Raw genomic sequence first — 14,898 nt, 5'->3', positions numbered from 1 at the left:
AAACGGAAGAGAAGGTTTAAAACTCAACCCCAGCCCTGTTACAGGAGTTTACACCCTGTCCTGCACATTTCAGGGTTTTCCCAGCTCCAACACACCCATTCCAGCTCAGGAAGGGCTGTTAATGAACTGATTAGCTGAAGCAGGTGTGTTAGAGCAGGGAAAACCCTGAAGTGCAGGATTAGGGTGAGGAACCTGGGTAACTTTGCGGATTGCATCACTGGCACTTTGTTTCTAACTGTGAAAGATGTGCAACAGTGTAAACCTTTGCATTTCATATTCATTTGATCTGTCTGATTGCAGGCTGCTGTAAGAAATGCACCTCTTCACACATGTTATGTAGTATATTCAGGCTATAATATCGCCCATGAAAAGCTGCACTGAGTCTTTTAGGGTTAAATTAACCCCAGACTTAGCCTACAGGTGATGAATTAACTCACACTGTTAATGTGTAGCTACTCCACTGGACTTGTGTGCAAATTAAACAACATAAGAGTCGGATATATTTCAACACTGGGCTGTTACTGTGCAAATATAACCCCTTTATATTTTATTTATTTATTTTAACCCATTTTTTCTACATTCACGGCCGCAAAATAACGCGGAACCTGCCTCAGATCAGCTGACCGGGTCACGTGACCGAGAGCTTCTCTTCGCCTCTTTGCACAAAATGGAGTTGTCAGATTCGGTTGTAAAGGGGCTTCAAACCCTAGCAGATCCAGCTTACATGGACTTCAAATCATTCCGCATTTTCACCGAAGCGGCTTTCCGCAGTCTGCTGGCGTTTCCCACACACAGCGTTTTGGGTAAGATGAGCCGATTCTACCCTTTGTGCTCGAGTATCTCTGTCTGAAAACGGGTATGAAGTAAAATACACATTCTCCTGTTCTGTTTGCTAACTGTTTATTTGCGTTCACGCAATGAGCTGAGCTGAACTGCTGAGAAAACTGGAATGTAATATCAGTGTGACCCTCCTAATGCACCTCTCTTTACAGTCTTTTAGCTCGTGCGATTGGCTATGCTAGCATGCTAACATGTAGCCTGTGGCTTGTAGCCTATTCATGCATCACAGCAGCATTCCTGACAACATGTAGTCAAATCCATAGCCTGTCCAGGAGTGCATAGATTGCACATTCATTGCAATCTGTTGGTTAAAAGTGTGTTTATAAAGAGCTGATTCAATATCTGGATTCATTGTAGGCTATAACCAAGATTACAAGTTCTCACCCCTGGTCCTGCATGGAGTCCCCCCGTGTCCTGCACATATTTGCTGCACACCCACTCCAGTCCAGGAAGGGCTGTGAATAAGCTGATTAGCTGAACCAGGTGTGTTAGAGAACTGAAAACACTAAACTGTGCAGGACAGGGGGTACTACATGTCCAAGATTGGGAACCTGTGGCCTAGATACGATGTTAGGTGCCCTAACATCTTAAATGCCCTTGTAGTCAAGCGTAATCTCTGCATCTGTTTCCTGTAGATTACCCAGAGTTGAAGAACATCGATCAAGCTCTCCTGAAACACTGTCACATTGCAGCAACAACATTTATACTGGAAGGAGTAAAACAAAATGCAGACAGGTCAACTATATGGTAAGCTAATAATGTTATTTCTGTGTTTCTGGGGTTTTCTGTGTTTTAAAGGTGCATGTGAACTAAAGTCTACATTTGTTCTTACAGCTCGTGCCTTGAAGATCTCAGATTTGACAGCGAGAGAGTGGATGCGTTTTACGAGCTCTATCAGGTGATAACCTTCTCCAAAGTGTATGTTGTACACAGTGTAGTACGTCGAGTGATTTTGTAAACAAACATGTTCATATCATTTCTTTTCATTTTCCATTTAGAAAAGCAAAACTAACCTGGAAAAACTGTTGTCAAGGTAGGTCACCTTACTTTGCCTGATATGTTTTGATGGTGCCTTGAACCATTTTACATACATACATACATACATAATGTGTGTGTAATATATATTAGATGATAGCATTCTTGTATATTAAAATAAAATGCTCTCTGTGTACACATCATACACAACTGGTCTGTTATAGCACCTATTGTCTAATTGTTATGTCACTTTGGGCTCTGCAATTTTTTTCTTAATATGTTATACTCATTAATACACAAAAGGTACCTCATTCTGTGGTCTAGCTGTAGCCTGTTGTACACAATGTTCTAGACACAGCTGCATCACATTTATAGCTATTTGTAGGCTTATGTCACATGTCTCTAAAAAGCATTTGCTATATAGATGTAAACAATAGATCCCAATAAAACCAGTCAGTAATTTAAACATGTGCTTTGATGGTTTTTCAGCATTGATAGATGCCCCCCTCACATAACAGATGTTTCTTGGCGCTTAGATTACTGCATAAAGGTAAGATGCCTGTTTTTTAAATACAAAAAACAATGACACATCTTGTACTGAATGATAATCTGAATGATGTGTATTGCTTTTTTTTTTTTTTTTTAGAACAGCCATGTGCATAAGGTCAATCAGCCATCATATCTGATTTCTTTCAACGCTGAGGTACGTGTCTCTGTCATAATCAAAACATACACATTTACATTTTTTTTTGGCTTTAATGCAAAGCAGAATCCAGTGTAAGCAATAATCTGCACAGTTAAGGATTAAGGTGCTCTGGGATTTGAACTTGCAACCTTCTGGTCGCAAGTGCAGAACTTTGCATGAAATTAATTGCATGTTCATCTGTTTTATTGTCTTTGCTTGAATTGTCATTTTTTCAGAATGGTGAGAATAACGGGGCCTCTTCGGAACTAAATTTTAGCTGCACATTGGAGCAACTTCAGGTATTTTTATTTTAATAGTAAACCATCATGTTAAATATTTCAAGCATATGCATTCCTTAGTAACAGTCTAACACAATTTCCTAGGCCATTGTCCAGCGAGTTCATTAGTAATGCATTTAAGAAAGCTTCGAAAACAAAGTGACGCTATGTATATGTAAAATAGACCTCTCTAGCAGGATATAAGACTGAGTTTGTTCTGTATCTCTAGGCTAGAGTTTTGATTTTCATAGAATCCTCTGTGTTTAAATGAAAAGATGTAAGCTGTTTTCACAAATCCCAGTGATAAGTTTAGGTATAATGCATGCAGCTCTAGTCCAACCAGTTCATTCAGGTCATAAAGATGACTGTGGCATGGCAATCACTCTCTCATTTATGTTCAGTAACCACTTTATCCTGGTCAGTGCATTGGCATAAAAGAAATATTTCTTTAAATTGTCAGTGTCATGATGCCATTTTTAAAGCAGTGTAATTACCTATATTATACATTTTCCTACATGCAGGAAAGGAAAAATATGCCATTTATTTTCTTCAGCTTTAGTATTTCTCATGACCCCAGTTTTAGGCTAATCCAGCCTTTCTTTCTCCAGCCTTTTAAACCTTTTATTGGGGAGGTATAATGGAAAATTTGAAAGAGCCACACATGTTGTAGCACCTTCTTGTTCATGGCTTTCATCACACAGGAAGTTTTAGTCATTGCCTAATAAACTTAATATAAAGTTCAAATAAAGCCTCAATATTAAACTGAGCTTTAAGTAACTTTTTTACATTGTCGGAATTTGCTTCCATGTGCTATCAAATAAATAAATAAATAAATAAATAAAAATACAAACGCATGTAGACTATTAGCAATAAAAAAAACCCAAGCATTTTAATTCATCATCGTTTTACCGACTTGTTGTGGAAGGTGACGCAAAAAGGTAAAAATGAGCGCGTGCCCATCTGCAGCGTGTCCTCACTATCTGATGACGTTTTTTTTTTCCCCTCACGTGCTTCATGAATTGGCTTAACATGCGTGTCTCTCTCTTATAATCGTCATATGCAACATTAGCACGTCAGTATAGTATCTGCTGTATGTGGAAGTAGTTCTCAGTTTTAGTCTCATACGTGCAAGTTATTATGCAAATTAATTACGCAAACATGCAAATTACCCGATTAGATTATCTGGAACATTTGAACCCAATACTTTAGGCATATCGCCCTGCTTCAGCCATTTATATCCAGATAATTCATCTGTTCATGATCTAAATAAATTAGTGAAACATCTGACCTGTCATTTTTGGGAAGATTTGCTGTCCATCTGTGCATCCGAGTCATCATGCTGAAGTTTATTTTCTACAGATTATCATTTTCATATAAATATGCATCATGCATGATAAGCACAATGGAGAGCAAAAAAGAAGCTCTCTTAGGTGTTGAGCTTGTCAGGTCAGTGATATAATGCAAACTTAATTACATTTTTTCTGTAAAAAAATAATGTGTGTACTGATTGTGAGGAAATGAATGTCTTGTACCCAGCAATGAGTAAGTTATTGACAATAGTTCTTTCTGAACTCTTTTTTAGGATTTAGTGGGGAAGATGAAGGATGCAGCGAAGAGTGTGGAGAGAGCCACTCAGCTATGAGGCTAGGAGTTTATAGCTCTGATCTGCATTGTCATAAGCTCCATCTTCAGCATCTACCAGCCCTAGGACATGATGTTTTTTTTTTTTTTTTTTTGTACGTTTCAATGTTCTCAATAAAATAACACTCAAAGCGCTGTCATTTGTTTGTTCTTGTTGCCATATGCATTATGACATAATTGCATATTTAATTAACTAAGTCTAAAAGTCTAGCTTTTGTTTGTGCAGCCGTTAATTGAGGCAAGCATTTTACACGCCGGCAATACAGTACTAGCTTGCGATAGTTACTTTAGCAGACCTTACAGCAGCTTCAAACTTTCGATCAGATCAATGCACCAGTGAAGAAGATGAGAAGATGCTCAAAATTCTTTGTGTGCATTATTATAGTCCTATTCAGCACATTTACACGCTCTTTTCATCCTGTTCCATAAACATGCAATCCAAGGGCCAAGTTTTCCCCATAACAACAACCAGGGACAAGATCTAGAGACAGGCAGGAGTAGAAGAAAAAGGCAGGTTAATACTTCTATGTAGTGTTGTTTTGGGGAACTGGATTATTTAATAATCCACGTGTACAAGTCTAAAGGAAACGTGTACTGTAAAAGAGGTTCTGTTTGAACGTGTATTGCAGTACCCCTGGATCTTTCAGCATGAGCTGCAGTAATGTTTGCACAGACTGTACTTCATCACACTGTTAAATCTGCACTCATACTTCTGTATAGTCATTAATGTCATCTAGCTACTTCAGTCTATTGCTGCTACTGGTTTCAGTCCATCTGTAGCTTACTACTGCAACAAATGCGCACACACACTCCTGAGAAATATGCACGCTCTTACTCAGTAGGTACTAATACTCATTTCTTGCACATGTACAGAACTCAGTTACCACCCAAAGCGTTGTTTGGCAATAAAGGAATCTTGCATCATGAATCTTGAATCATGGATTATCCTGAAGATGTATAAAATGTGCAAGAAAAGCGCTGTCGGGGTCACATTAACTATCTACATGCATTCTGTGGATATGTGAATTTTAATCGTTAACAAATGCAAAGAGCATTGAGGATTTATTTGCCGACATGTGCATTGACCTGCTGACGGATTGCTGCCTCTGCGTTTCTTCTAACAGGCCTAGAAATCGAGACATACCAGTGTGTAAATTGTTCGCATTTTGCGGCGTTTTTAAAATCCACCCCGGTCTCGGTGAATGCACAGACACAATGTAATGTAAATTGAAATGTTTGAGACAAGGGGTTACTAGGCTCAACCATTTTGTAACTGCATGATGCAGACGTCGAAAACCGATGCATGTGAGAACCGCCTATACTGCTCTCCCCGAGTGTTTTCTTTTCTAACGCATACTGAATTTCAAGTCTTATTTATCCTCAGCGAGAACGCACCGACCCGTAGCTCTAATTCCCAGGCCGCCCTTAAGCAACGGAGTCACGTGACCGCGCGGGGCGGTCGAACCGCAAGCCATTTTGGGGGACGGTGTCAGTTTCCAGCGAGCCATCAGCGCAGCGCTGTACAAAGACGCGATTCGGGGAGCTTCTCCGAGAGAAAGGGCGTTTTTTTCCTGCACTCGTTTCAACCTACGCGGATTTAAATATAAGAAATCGGCGTTATTTACATCACAAACCCGGAAGGAACGTTTTTCCCGCTACTAAAATGCGCCGTAGCAACGACTCTGATTGCAATTGACAGCGTCTGCAGCTCTTTTTCAAAATGGCCGCTTGGCTCGCACTCGCTTTCTGCTGATCGACTCGCAACTTTTCATTGTCTAAACTCCGCTCTTGAGGATTCAGCTCGGTCTCTGCCAGGTACGTGTTCTCCGGGATCATTTCTTACCAATGTGTTTTTTTCAGACTGGCTGTTTTGCGTGAATGTGCGGGTTTTTGTGAGCTTAATATGGATCCGCTGGATTTGCTGGATGCAGGCGCTGACAGACAGAAGGGCTCGAGCTCACACCGCCAACTCTCTGTCCACGCACGAGCTTCGGTTTTTAGTTCTTCTCCGACAGATGGGCTTAAATTTCCGGGGTTATTTGATTATCTTGTGTTAAGGAGTGTGTGATGTGTTGCTTTAGCATGTTGCTGGTGGTTTGTGCTTGAATTTAATGCTTCTGTTAGTAATGAAACGAAGCCGCTGTCTCGTGCTCGCAAGCGTGTCGAGTCAAATGTTCACGCGAGCCCCTGATCTAAATGATATTTTGCTTATTGTATGACCGCGCAATTGTTCAGTTTTATAGAGATGCGATCTCCAACAAGTTGAGAACTCGGTGAGATAAGTCTGGGGTGGGAAATGTAGTGCTTTGTCCGTCTTTTCAACTTAAATTCATATGGTCGGCTAATTGGCGGTGGCGAGTCGGAGAAGCTGTCCGCGGGTCATAAAAAAAACTTGTCATCTTTTTAAAGCCGTGGCGGGATTAAATTGAGAAATATGAATGATACAACAACACGCCGTTGTGATGCATGCATGTTAAAATTAATTATAATAATAGTTTTGTGAGTTGCGTCCAGGTGTGCTTGTGTTTACTCAGTTAATCTAAAGCTCTGAGCATTGCTTACTTTTAAGACTACCTTAACTCCTTGAGCTCCAAATTTAGGGAGGTTCTGTGTACTGAATATACATATGCATAATATATATAATATATGCATAATACTTTTTGGCGTCTTGGCTCATGCATGCATATTGCTACACTCTGTTGTGTGTGTGTGTGATATTTTACATGCACACACCCTCCTTTGGTTCCGAAGTAATTATTTTTGCCCGCGTCCCTTAATAGGTTTATTCGGCCTTATTTTTTAAATGATCTAGGTACACATACATGTAATGATATCCTAGTGATTTTGTCACTGACTTTGTCACTGTGCAGCTTTTAAACTTTCCAAGCAAAACGTGAGAGCAAACGTGGGTAAAAGCGCGTTCAGTTTTTCTGTGGTCACATTTGAGGCTGCGTGTTTGGCATGCAGGCTACGCTGACTACATCCACAAATACACGCGTCTTGTTTGTGCAAAGGGCATGTGATGAATAGTCATCTCTGTATGACTCGCTTCCTCGGCCATCAGAAATGCAGGTTATGGTCTGTGTAATGAGAGCGAGTAGTGCAAGATGCATGGCTGCACTATGTGCACAGGGCACATGGCCCCGAGATGCATGCCTGTATCTTTTAATGTAATCATTTATTGATGTTTAGTGTCGTTTTTTTTGAAGATCCTTCCACATTCTTGTCTTATATTAGGCCTACATCTAGAGTGCAAAGAGTAATCAATAAGCTGAATTTTGTATTCTTAGTTCATCATGACAGATATACGTGAAAACTGGTGCTTTTGTGCGTGTAAGTGCTGCTTTGCTTTGGCCATGCATTTTCACTGATTAGTCTGTAGGCCCGCCGTGCATATTGCCCTGGCCCGGGACAAACCACTTAAAAAGAGCCCCCAAGGAAACACACACACACACACACAACCCGCGAAATGTAACCGGCTGTAACACATAATCGAACTATTGTAATGCAACATTCACTACAGCTTTAAGAACTTTGTCATCCACCTCCCTCAGTTAACCAGTCCTCCTTCTCCCTTTTTTTTTTTCGTTTTCTTTTTTGGGCGCCTGACTTACGTTATGATGTGACATGTTAGCCAAGGTGCATGAATGAACGTAGCCAGAGACCCTCTGCACGTGAGAAAATGCCTGTCATTAAGCCACAAAACATTCAGTAGGTGCGTGGAAGCTCTTCCCGCGAAAAAAGCATTAAAAATTGAGGAATTATTAACTTGCCTGATGAGTCGCTTAACATATAGGCCTACGTTTTTTTTGACCATCATAGTATGATCAAACTGACGTATTCCACCCTCCTGGACCCTCCCACCCGGCCTGGGCCCGGGACAGCTTCCCTGGCTGTCCCTCCGTGACGTAAATAAGTGAAAACTGAAGCTTTGGAGAGTACAAGTGCCAGTTTTCTTTGGTCTCCATGGGTTCTGCATTTTCAGTAGCGATTAGTGCGTATTATCACTCAGCCGCTTACTGGGTGTCACATTTCCCAAGGGCCCCTGCTTACTGCTTACATATTTAGAGCATGCAGGGTGGTGATAATGGTGCAGTATAGTATGGCCACACTGCTGCACGCGCAGCTCGAGTTCATGCCTGGTATCAGTGGAGTTATTCAGTTAAGACGAACCTGTGTGATAATTCAAGTTGGAGTCTTTGTATGAACTAGGATTCATGCAGTGTTGTCCAGTTACTCCTCCGAAGCACAAGCTTGCTGTACGGATTTATGTATATGAACTAATATTTACCACCTGCCATATAAATAAATACTTCCTAGAGGAAGTTCAATGGCAGTCTAATCAGATGACGTGAGAAATGACCTCGTGGCATACTGCTCATCTTTCAGGTGTCAGTTCCGGCCGTTTCTCTCATAAGCATGTTGACTGCTCAACCTACATTCAGCCTGTGAGTGGTTTAATTCGGTTATTATTGTGTAAACTGTCCCTCACTATCAGAATGGATTGCATTGCAGAAAAGAGGTTGTAGCTGCAGGACGGTTTGTAGCCACAGATATGAGGTTGCATTGCAACAATAGGAAGGATCTCAGTTAGAAAGGCTAACATGAACCTTTGGACTCTACTGTCATATCTGGTTTGGGGGGCAAATTGTTTTCGCATTTGCAGGGTTTTTGTGAATACATTAACTCACCCACCAGGCTGGTTTAAATCAGGCAGTGTGTATGCAACCGGGCACCAAGTAAAACTTCAGTGACTTCTTCAGGTTGTTCATGCAGCGTGTAACTTAATGAGTGTGCAGAAGCCTGTGCGTTGTCTCCCCTCTCAAGTGTGGTTTTTTTTCTCCAACGATAGTGAATATTTTAACCACAAACTGAAACAGAGTGGCTCAGGGGGGTCTACATGACCGTGAGTGTGAGCACACCAGAGGGAAGTGTATGCACATGGCTCCAACCCATTGATCAGTAGCCCTAAGCTGAGAAATGCACAGCAGCAGTTACAGCAATACTTTATTTAGTTGTTCTTATTTAAATATTATTGTAGTCACTACATAATCGCACTTTGAAATGCTGCCTCCTGAGAGGTTATGCATCTTCTCTTTGCTGGAAATATCTACAGTCATATCCTACAATGTAAGATTAAGGTTTTAATCCTTTGCACACAAATCAGGAGACTGTTATGTTATTAGAGTATCAGCTCAGAGTTTGAAGCTTTGCTGTGTAGCCTAATATCTCATAAACGGTTTTATTTCGAGATATCAGGTTACATTCACAAAATCTAATGCACATTAGATTTACCCATCATTAAAGCTGAATGCTTAAATGGCTAAATGTGTACTGTTTCTCGTGAGCAGTACCATGAGGTATATGGATTAGCGATGCAAATATAAATCCTTAAACTTGTCTTGATGCAAATGCGCAGAGATCAAATGCCCGTGACTTTGAGGGGTAGGTGTGGTTGACTACATTGCAATAACATCACATAAATATGAAAAAAAAAAAAAAAATGCGTTTTGTGTAAATACACACGTGCACCGGGTTGAGTTGGATACCGCGTGCGTCTGTTTCCCAGCGTTTTAATCCGCTGCGCTTAATTTGGTGCCACGTGGACAAGAGCGGGGTTGCTATAGAAACAAGAAGCGTTTCCGCACGCTCGTGACACGCGCGGGTTCAGAAATGTTTTTTTATTTAATAGAAAAGGAAAAAAAACCCACTGTGCATGTGGTGAAATTCCGGGGATTGCTATAGGGCCTCGATATCTGATGCATTAAGCGTGTACAGCTTTAAATAGAGCGAGTAAAGCTCGAGATTTCAGGGATTTATTGAAGATCCAATGGTAGGTAGGATCGGATTGATGCTGGTTTAAAAAAAAAAAAAAAAACTTGCATTGCTAAATTGCCCTAGTAGAAAACCCAAGTATGCTGATCTGATGGATATTGTTGTGAACTGTTTATTATTATTATTATTATTATTATTATTATTATTATTAACAAGTGTATGAATTGGGTGTCTATTTTTTATTTTATTTATTTATTTTTTTGAGATTATGATTAATTTTCTTGCATATCTTAATTAAAGCCTAATAAGCTTTAGAGCCTCCACTTTGGAACACAATGCATTTTTGTTGGCTGTAATTCAGCCTTCCTCCTGTGCCAAGCCACAGTGGTTACACATTGTGTTCCTTTCTCTTCAGGACCTTAACCTTCCATGACGATGCATCGCACAACAAGGATCAAGATCACAGAGCTAAATCCACATCTGATGTGTGTGTTATGCGGTGGATATTTCATTGACGCAACCACAATCATAGAATGCCTGCATTCGTGTAAGTACTAAGTTCATTCTAATCACTCAGGCTTTAATTGCTCTGTCAGCTGCATAAACAGGCTGCATACTTTCCTAACCTACCATGTCTCTCTGATCTAGTTTGTAAAATGTGCATTGTCCGCTACCTGGCGACCAGTAAATACTGTCCCATATGTGATGTCCAGGTCCACAAAACAAAGCCTCTTCTCAATATTAGGTAATAATAATAAACAACATTTCTTTCTGTATTATATGTCATACAAGTGATAAATGCATTAGTAAATATCCAGTTACTGACAGCAGGCATGATATTGTTACTACCTTTTATATAATAGACACAGCCTTCATTTAATTTGTTACATTCACGAACATGTCGTGATGATGATGACCCTCTTGCATGCCAGTTGCTGCGTGCTTGTGTAAAGAATGAATTCCTCTAAAACTGTGCCTTTAACTCTCTCAGATCTGACAAAACTCTGCAGGACATTGTGTACAAGTTGGTCCCAGGTCTTTTCAAAAGTAAGTAATCCAGTGGACTCTGCTAAAGCACATAACCATAAAAGATGGAAAAATGTGGAATAAGTATGAGAATACAATAGGCATATCCTGGTATTAATTTTTAATATTCTGATACTAAATATTCTGATTTTGTTACTGTTTACAGCATTATTCTGATGTGTTATTTTTATAATGGCAGTCATAGGATTACTTTTTATGAAGATGCTTATGACATGCTGCTTTCAGATTTAACCAAAACAGTGTCTCTTAGAGGATAAATGTCCTTATGCTGCTTTATGAATCACAGTCTTTGCCTTGTTAGCTCAAACACTATTCTAAAAATGCTGCCTTCCAAGACAGAACACTTTTGCATGTTTATCATATCATGCATGTAAAATATTGTGTTCATCCATCTTTTATCACCATATGCCTAGTTTTATTATTGTATGACACATGCAGAGAAATGTCAAATGTGCATGGTGTCAATAATCTGTAAGTGGAACAATGCTGATATTCTGTTTATCCTGAGTGAATTACTATTCTTTGCAGATGAAATGAAACGAAGGAGAGATTTCTATGCTGAACATCCGTCAGTAGACGGTAAATCTTTTAACTTGTGTTTTAACCATGTCTTTAATAATTAAAATTAGTTTTGTGACAGTGTTTAAAATATCTAGTGACGAATATCATTGTTTTATTAGAATTTCTTGATTCTTATAGAGAGATGATTCAACTTATTATAATATTGATTACTATACTTTTATTAATAAAATAAAAATTTATTTTATGTTTTTTTTTTTTTTAAGCTGCAAATGGTTCTAATGAGGATCGTGGTGAAGTGGCTGATGAGGATAAGAGAATCATCACAGATGATGAGATTATCAGTCTGTCAATCGAGTTCTTTGACCCCAGGTATGTACTTTGAAACTATTAAAATAAATTGTTATCTTCTTTCAAAGAAGTAGAGCTCCTGTGCATAAAGTATTCACCTGCTGAATTTTTCAGGGCCAAACATCAAGGTAGTGAGGGGGAGAAACAGAATAAGGATGAGGTAAAATGGCTTAATGATTAATATAGGTTACAGATGTCCATTTAATTCATTTACCTTGGTAATGTTGCTTGTTTTCCAAATGAACTTTCAAAAAGTATTCGTCCATTTTGTAGTGTTTTTACTTTTCATATCTCTTTCTGAAGGTAAACAACAAGAGGTACTTGCAGTGTCCTGCTGCCATGACTGTAATGCATTTGAGGAAATTTCTCAGAAGTAAGATGGACATACCATGTAACTTCCAGGTAATCTGATTTCCACTTATTAACTTCTTTTTCTGGATTGAGAAAATTTAAATATATTAAATATTATCTGTAGTTCAGAATGAACTATTCCTTAGATCAGCTGCATTATTTATAGTAATTTAGGAATGAAATCTCTGACTTAACATGTAAATGCAATATCTTTTCCCATAGATTGAAGTGATGTATGAGGATGAGCCTCTGAAGGACTACTACACGTTAATGGACATTGCATACATTTATACATGGAGAAGGGTAAGCCAGCCTTGATGAAAAAATTTCTGCCAAATTTATTTTTGCCACATAAATAGCACTTTTAGTATTCTTGTGAAATTATTTTCCAAATGACTTTTTTAATGATTACAATGCTATTGACTTTACTTCTGCTTGTGATGGATCAAGTGTCAATGCTCAGACCTCACACTCTATTTCACTCATGTCAGAATGGGCCGCTACCCTTGAAATATCGAGTACGTCCCAATTGCAAAAAGATGAAGATCACTCACACGCAGGACGGCTTAAGCAGTGCCAACCGCTCAGAAAGTGACTCTGCGAGTGACCAGGCCAACAGCCCGGCTGGAGCCCCGTCTACATCCTCACCACTACCGAGTCCAAGCACACCCGTCCAGTCCACTCATCCACAATTTCCCCATATTTCCAACCCAGTCAATGGCTCCTCTATGGGAAGCCCCAATCGTCAGTTTACGTTCAGCAACAAAATGCGCAAATCGTCTCTGAATGGATCCTCTACTTCTTCAGGGTGATGGGGTTAACCCTGCCTAAGCCAACTCCAGATTACCCAGCTATTTTCCATGCCAATGTCATGTCATTGTAGCCATTTTATTGTCATTATTCCTATTACACATGTAACTTTTAACATAGTGGAAGTGGCACATTTCATCCAATTGCTGGAGTAAATTTGGGAACGATAGCCTCATTGTGGCTCTAAGCTATGGGATTTGCAGAACATCCAAAACAGTTTGCGTAATAGACTGAATCTACTTTTCTATATGTATTTTTTACTTCAATTTTTTTTTTCAAAACAAATCCAGAGGTGTTGCTTGTATTTTAAGCGCGTACTTTCTTTTAAACACATGATAAAGGCTTTAGTTTGCCTTCTTTGGCTAGTTAGGCCTACTAAACATTCCTGCTATATTCAGCTGGCATTGACATTGTATCAAAGAAAATATTATATATTCAATTCAGTTTAAACAGATTAGAGAAATTTAAGTTGTAGTTGTCGTGCATATATAATTTTTACAGCAATGTAAAGTCTAAAGCACCATGGGAATATCCCCCCCCCCAAAACAAGGTTATAACCTAGGCCCATGTAGATACGCTCACTTCAGTGTTCATTTGTCTAATTGTTTGATTGTATGAATAACTATTGTATTGTGACTGTTGCACAGTATAAAAAAAAAAAAATAAACATTTTACACTTTCGCTGCCTCTACTTGATTTTTGCCCTGTCATTTATTTCTGGTGTCTAACTAACTAACTAACTAACTAAATAAATAAATGTTACTAATTCCACTAAATAATTAAGCTGCCAAAAGAGCTGCAAAGCTGCTTTGTGACAATGTCCATTGTTAAAAGTGCCATACAAATAAATTGAATTGAAATGAAGAGAGGGAGGAAAATTGTATCCCTCTCTCTCTCTCTCTCATTCATATATATATATATATATATATATATATATATATATATATATATATATATATATATATATATATATATATATATATATATATATATATATATATATATATATATATATTATATATATATAAACATTGTATAATATACATACACTCCTGCTTAAAAAAAAGGCAAATATTAAGCTTTTAATGGTCTTAACAAAAAATCATTGGTCAGAATAATAGCAAGAATTAAACAAATGCACTCCTGAGAGCTTCTGTGCCACCATTTACTCGTTTACTTTTGCTGTTTGGGGAAAAGCTACAAACAGGGAAATTCACTTAGAGTATCTTATAGAGTCTTCTTCTACGCAAAGGTAAAATCATGATAATGATTAAAATGTTTGATGTAAAATTCAAACTAACACATGTCTGGTTGTACAAAATCTCCAAGAAGTTACGTTTTTTTTTTTTTTATCTTAACTAAATAATGACTAATCTTTTATCTGCCACACCTGATGCAGCCCATCAAGGCCCACAAATCAAAAGGCAAAGCTACCATACTGCCTTTATCTACTTTGGGCTTGGTCCATTTTTTTTTTTGCCCAGGAGTGTGTGTGTGTGTGTGTGTATACAGTACTGTGCAAAAGTCTTAGGCACATGCAAAGAAATGCTGTAGAGCAAAAATAATGAAAAAAAAAAAAAAATACTATAAAGAGCAGTAAACAGTAATAAATGAAACAAAGTCAAT

The 14,898-nt window shown here is 38.6% G+C and overlaps 1 protein-coding gene across 1 annotated transcript; it reads left to right on the top strand.

The window, feature by feature from the left end:
* The first annotated feature begins 232 nt into the window (after positions 1–232).
* LOC113541320 (polycomb complex protein BMI-1-A-like) lies at positions 233–13,963 on the top strand. Its single transcript, XM_026938227.3, is given in 14 exon segments — positions 233–803; positions 1,476–1,587; positions 1,675–1,738; positions 1,839–1,873; positions 2,737–2,816; positions 10,610–10,741; positions 10,843–10,939; positions 11,186–11,241; positions 11,770–11,820; positions 12,027–12,132; positions 12,226–12,271; positions 12,415–12,513; positions 12,685–12,765; positions 12,954–13,963. Coding segments are annotated over 14 exon segments (1,416 nt in total). The 5' UTR covers positions 233–667; the 3' UTR covers positions 13,275–13,963.
* Positions 13,964–14,898: the final 935 nt, after the last annotated feature.

This window comes from Pangasianodon hypophthalmus, chromosome 22 (genome assembly GCF_027358585.1).
Source record: "Pangasianodon hypophthalmus isolate fPanHyp1 chromosome 22, fPanHyp1.pri, whole genome shotgun sequence".
NCBI classification, from domain to species: domain Eukaryota; kingdom Metazoa; phylum Chordata; class Actinopteri; order Siluriformes; family Pangasiidae; genus Pangasianodon; species Pangasianodon hypophthalmus.
Note: the sequence above shows the minus strand (reverse complement) of the source record. Positions and strands in the feature narration are given on the sequence as shown.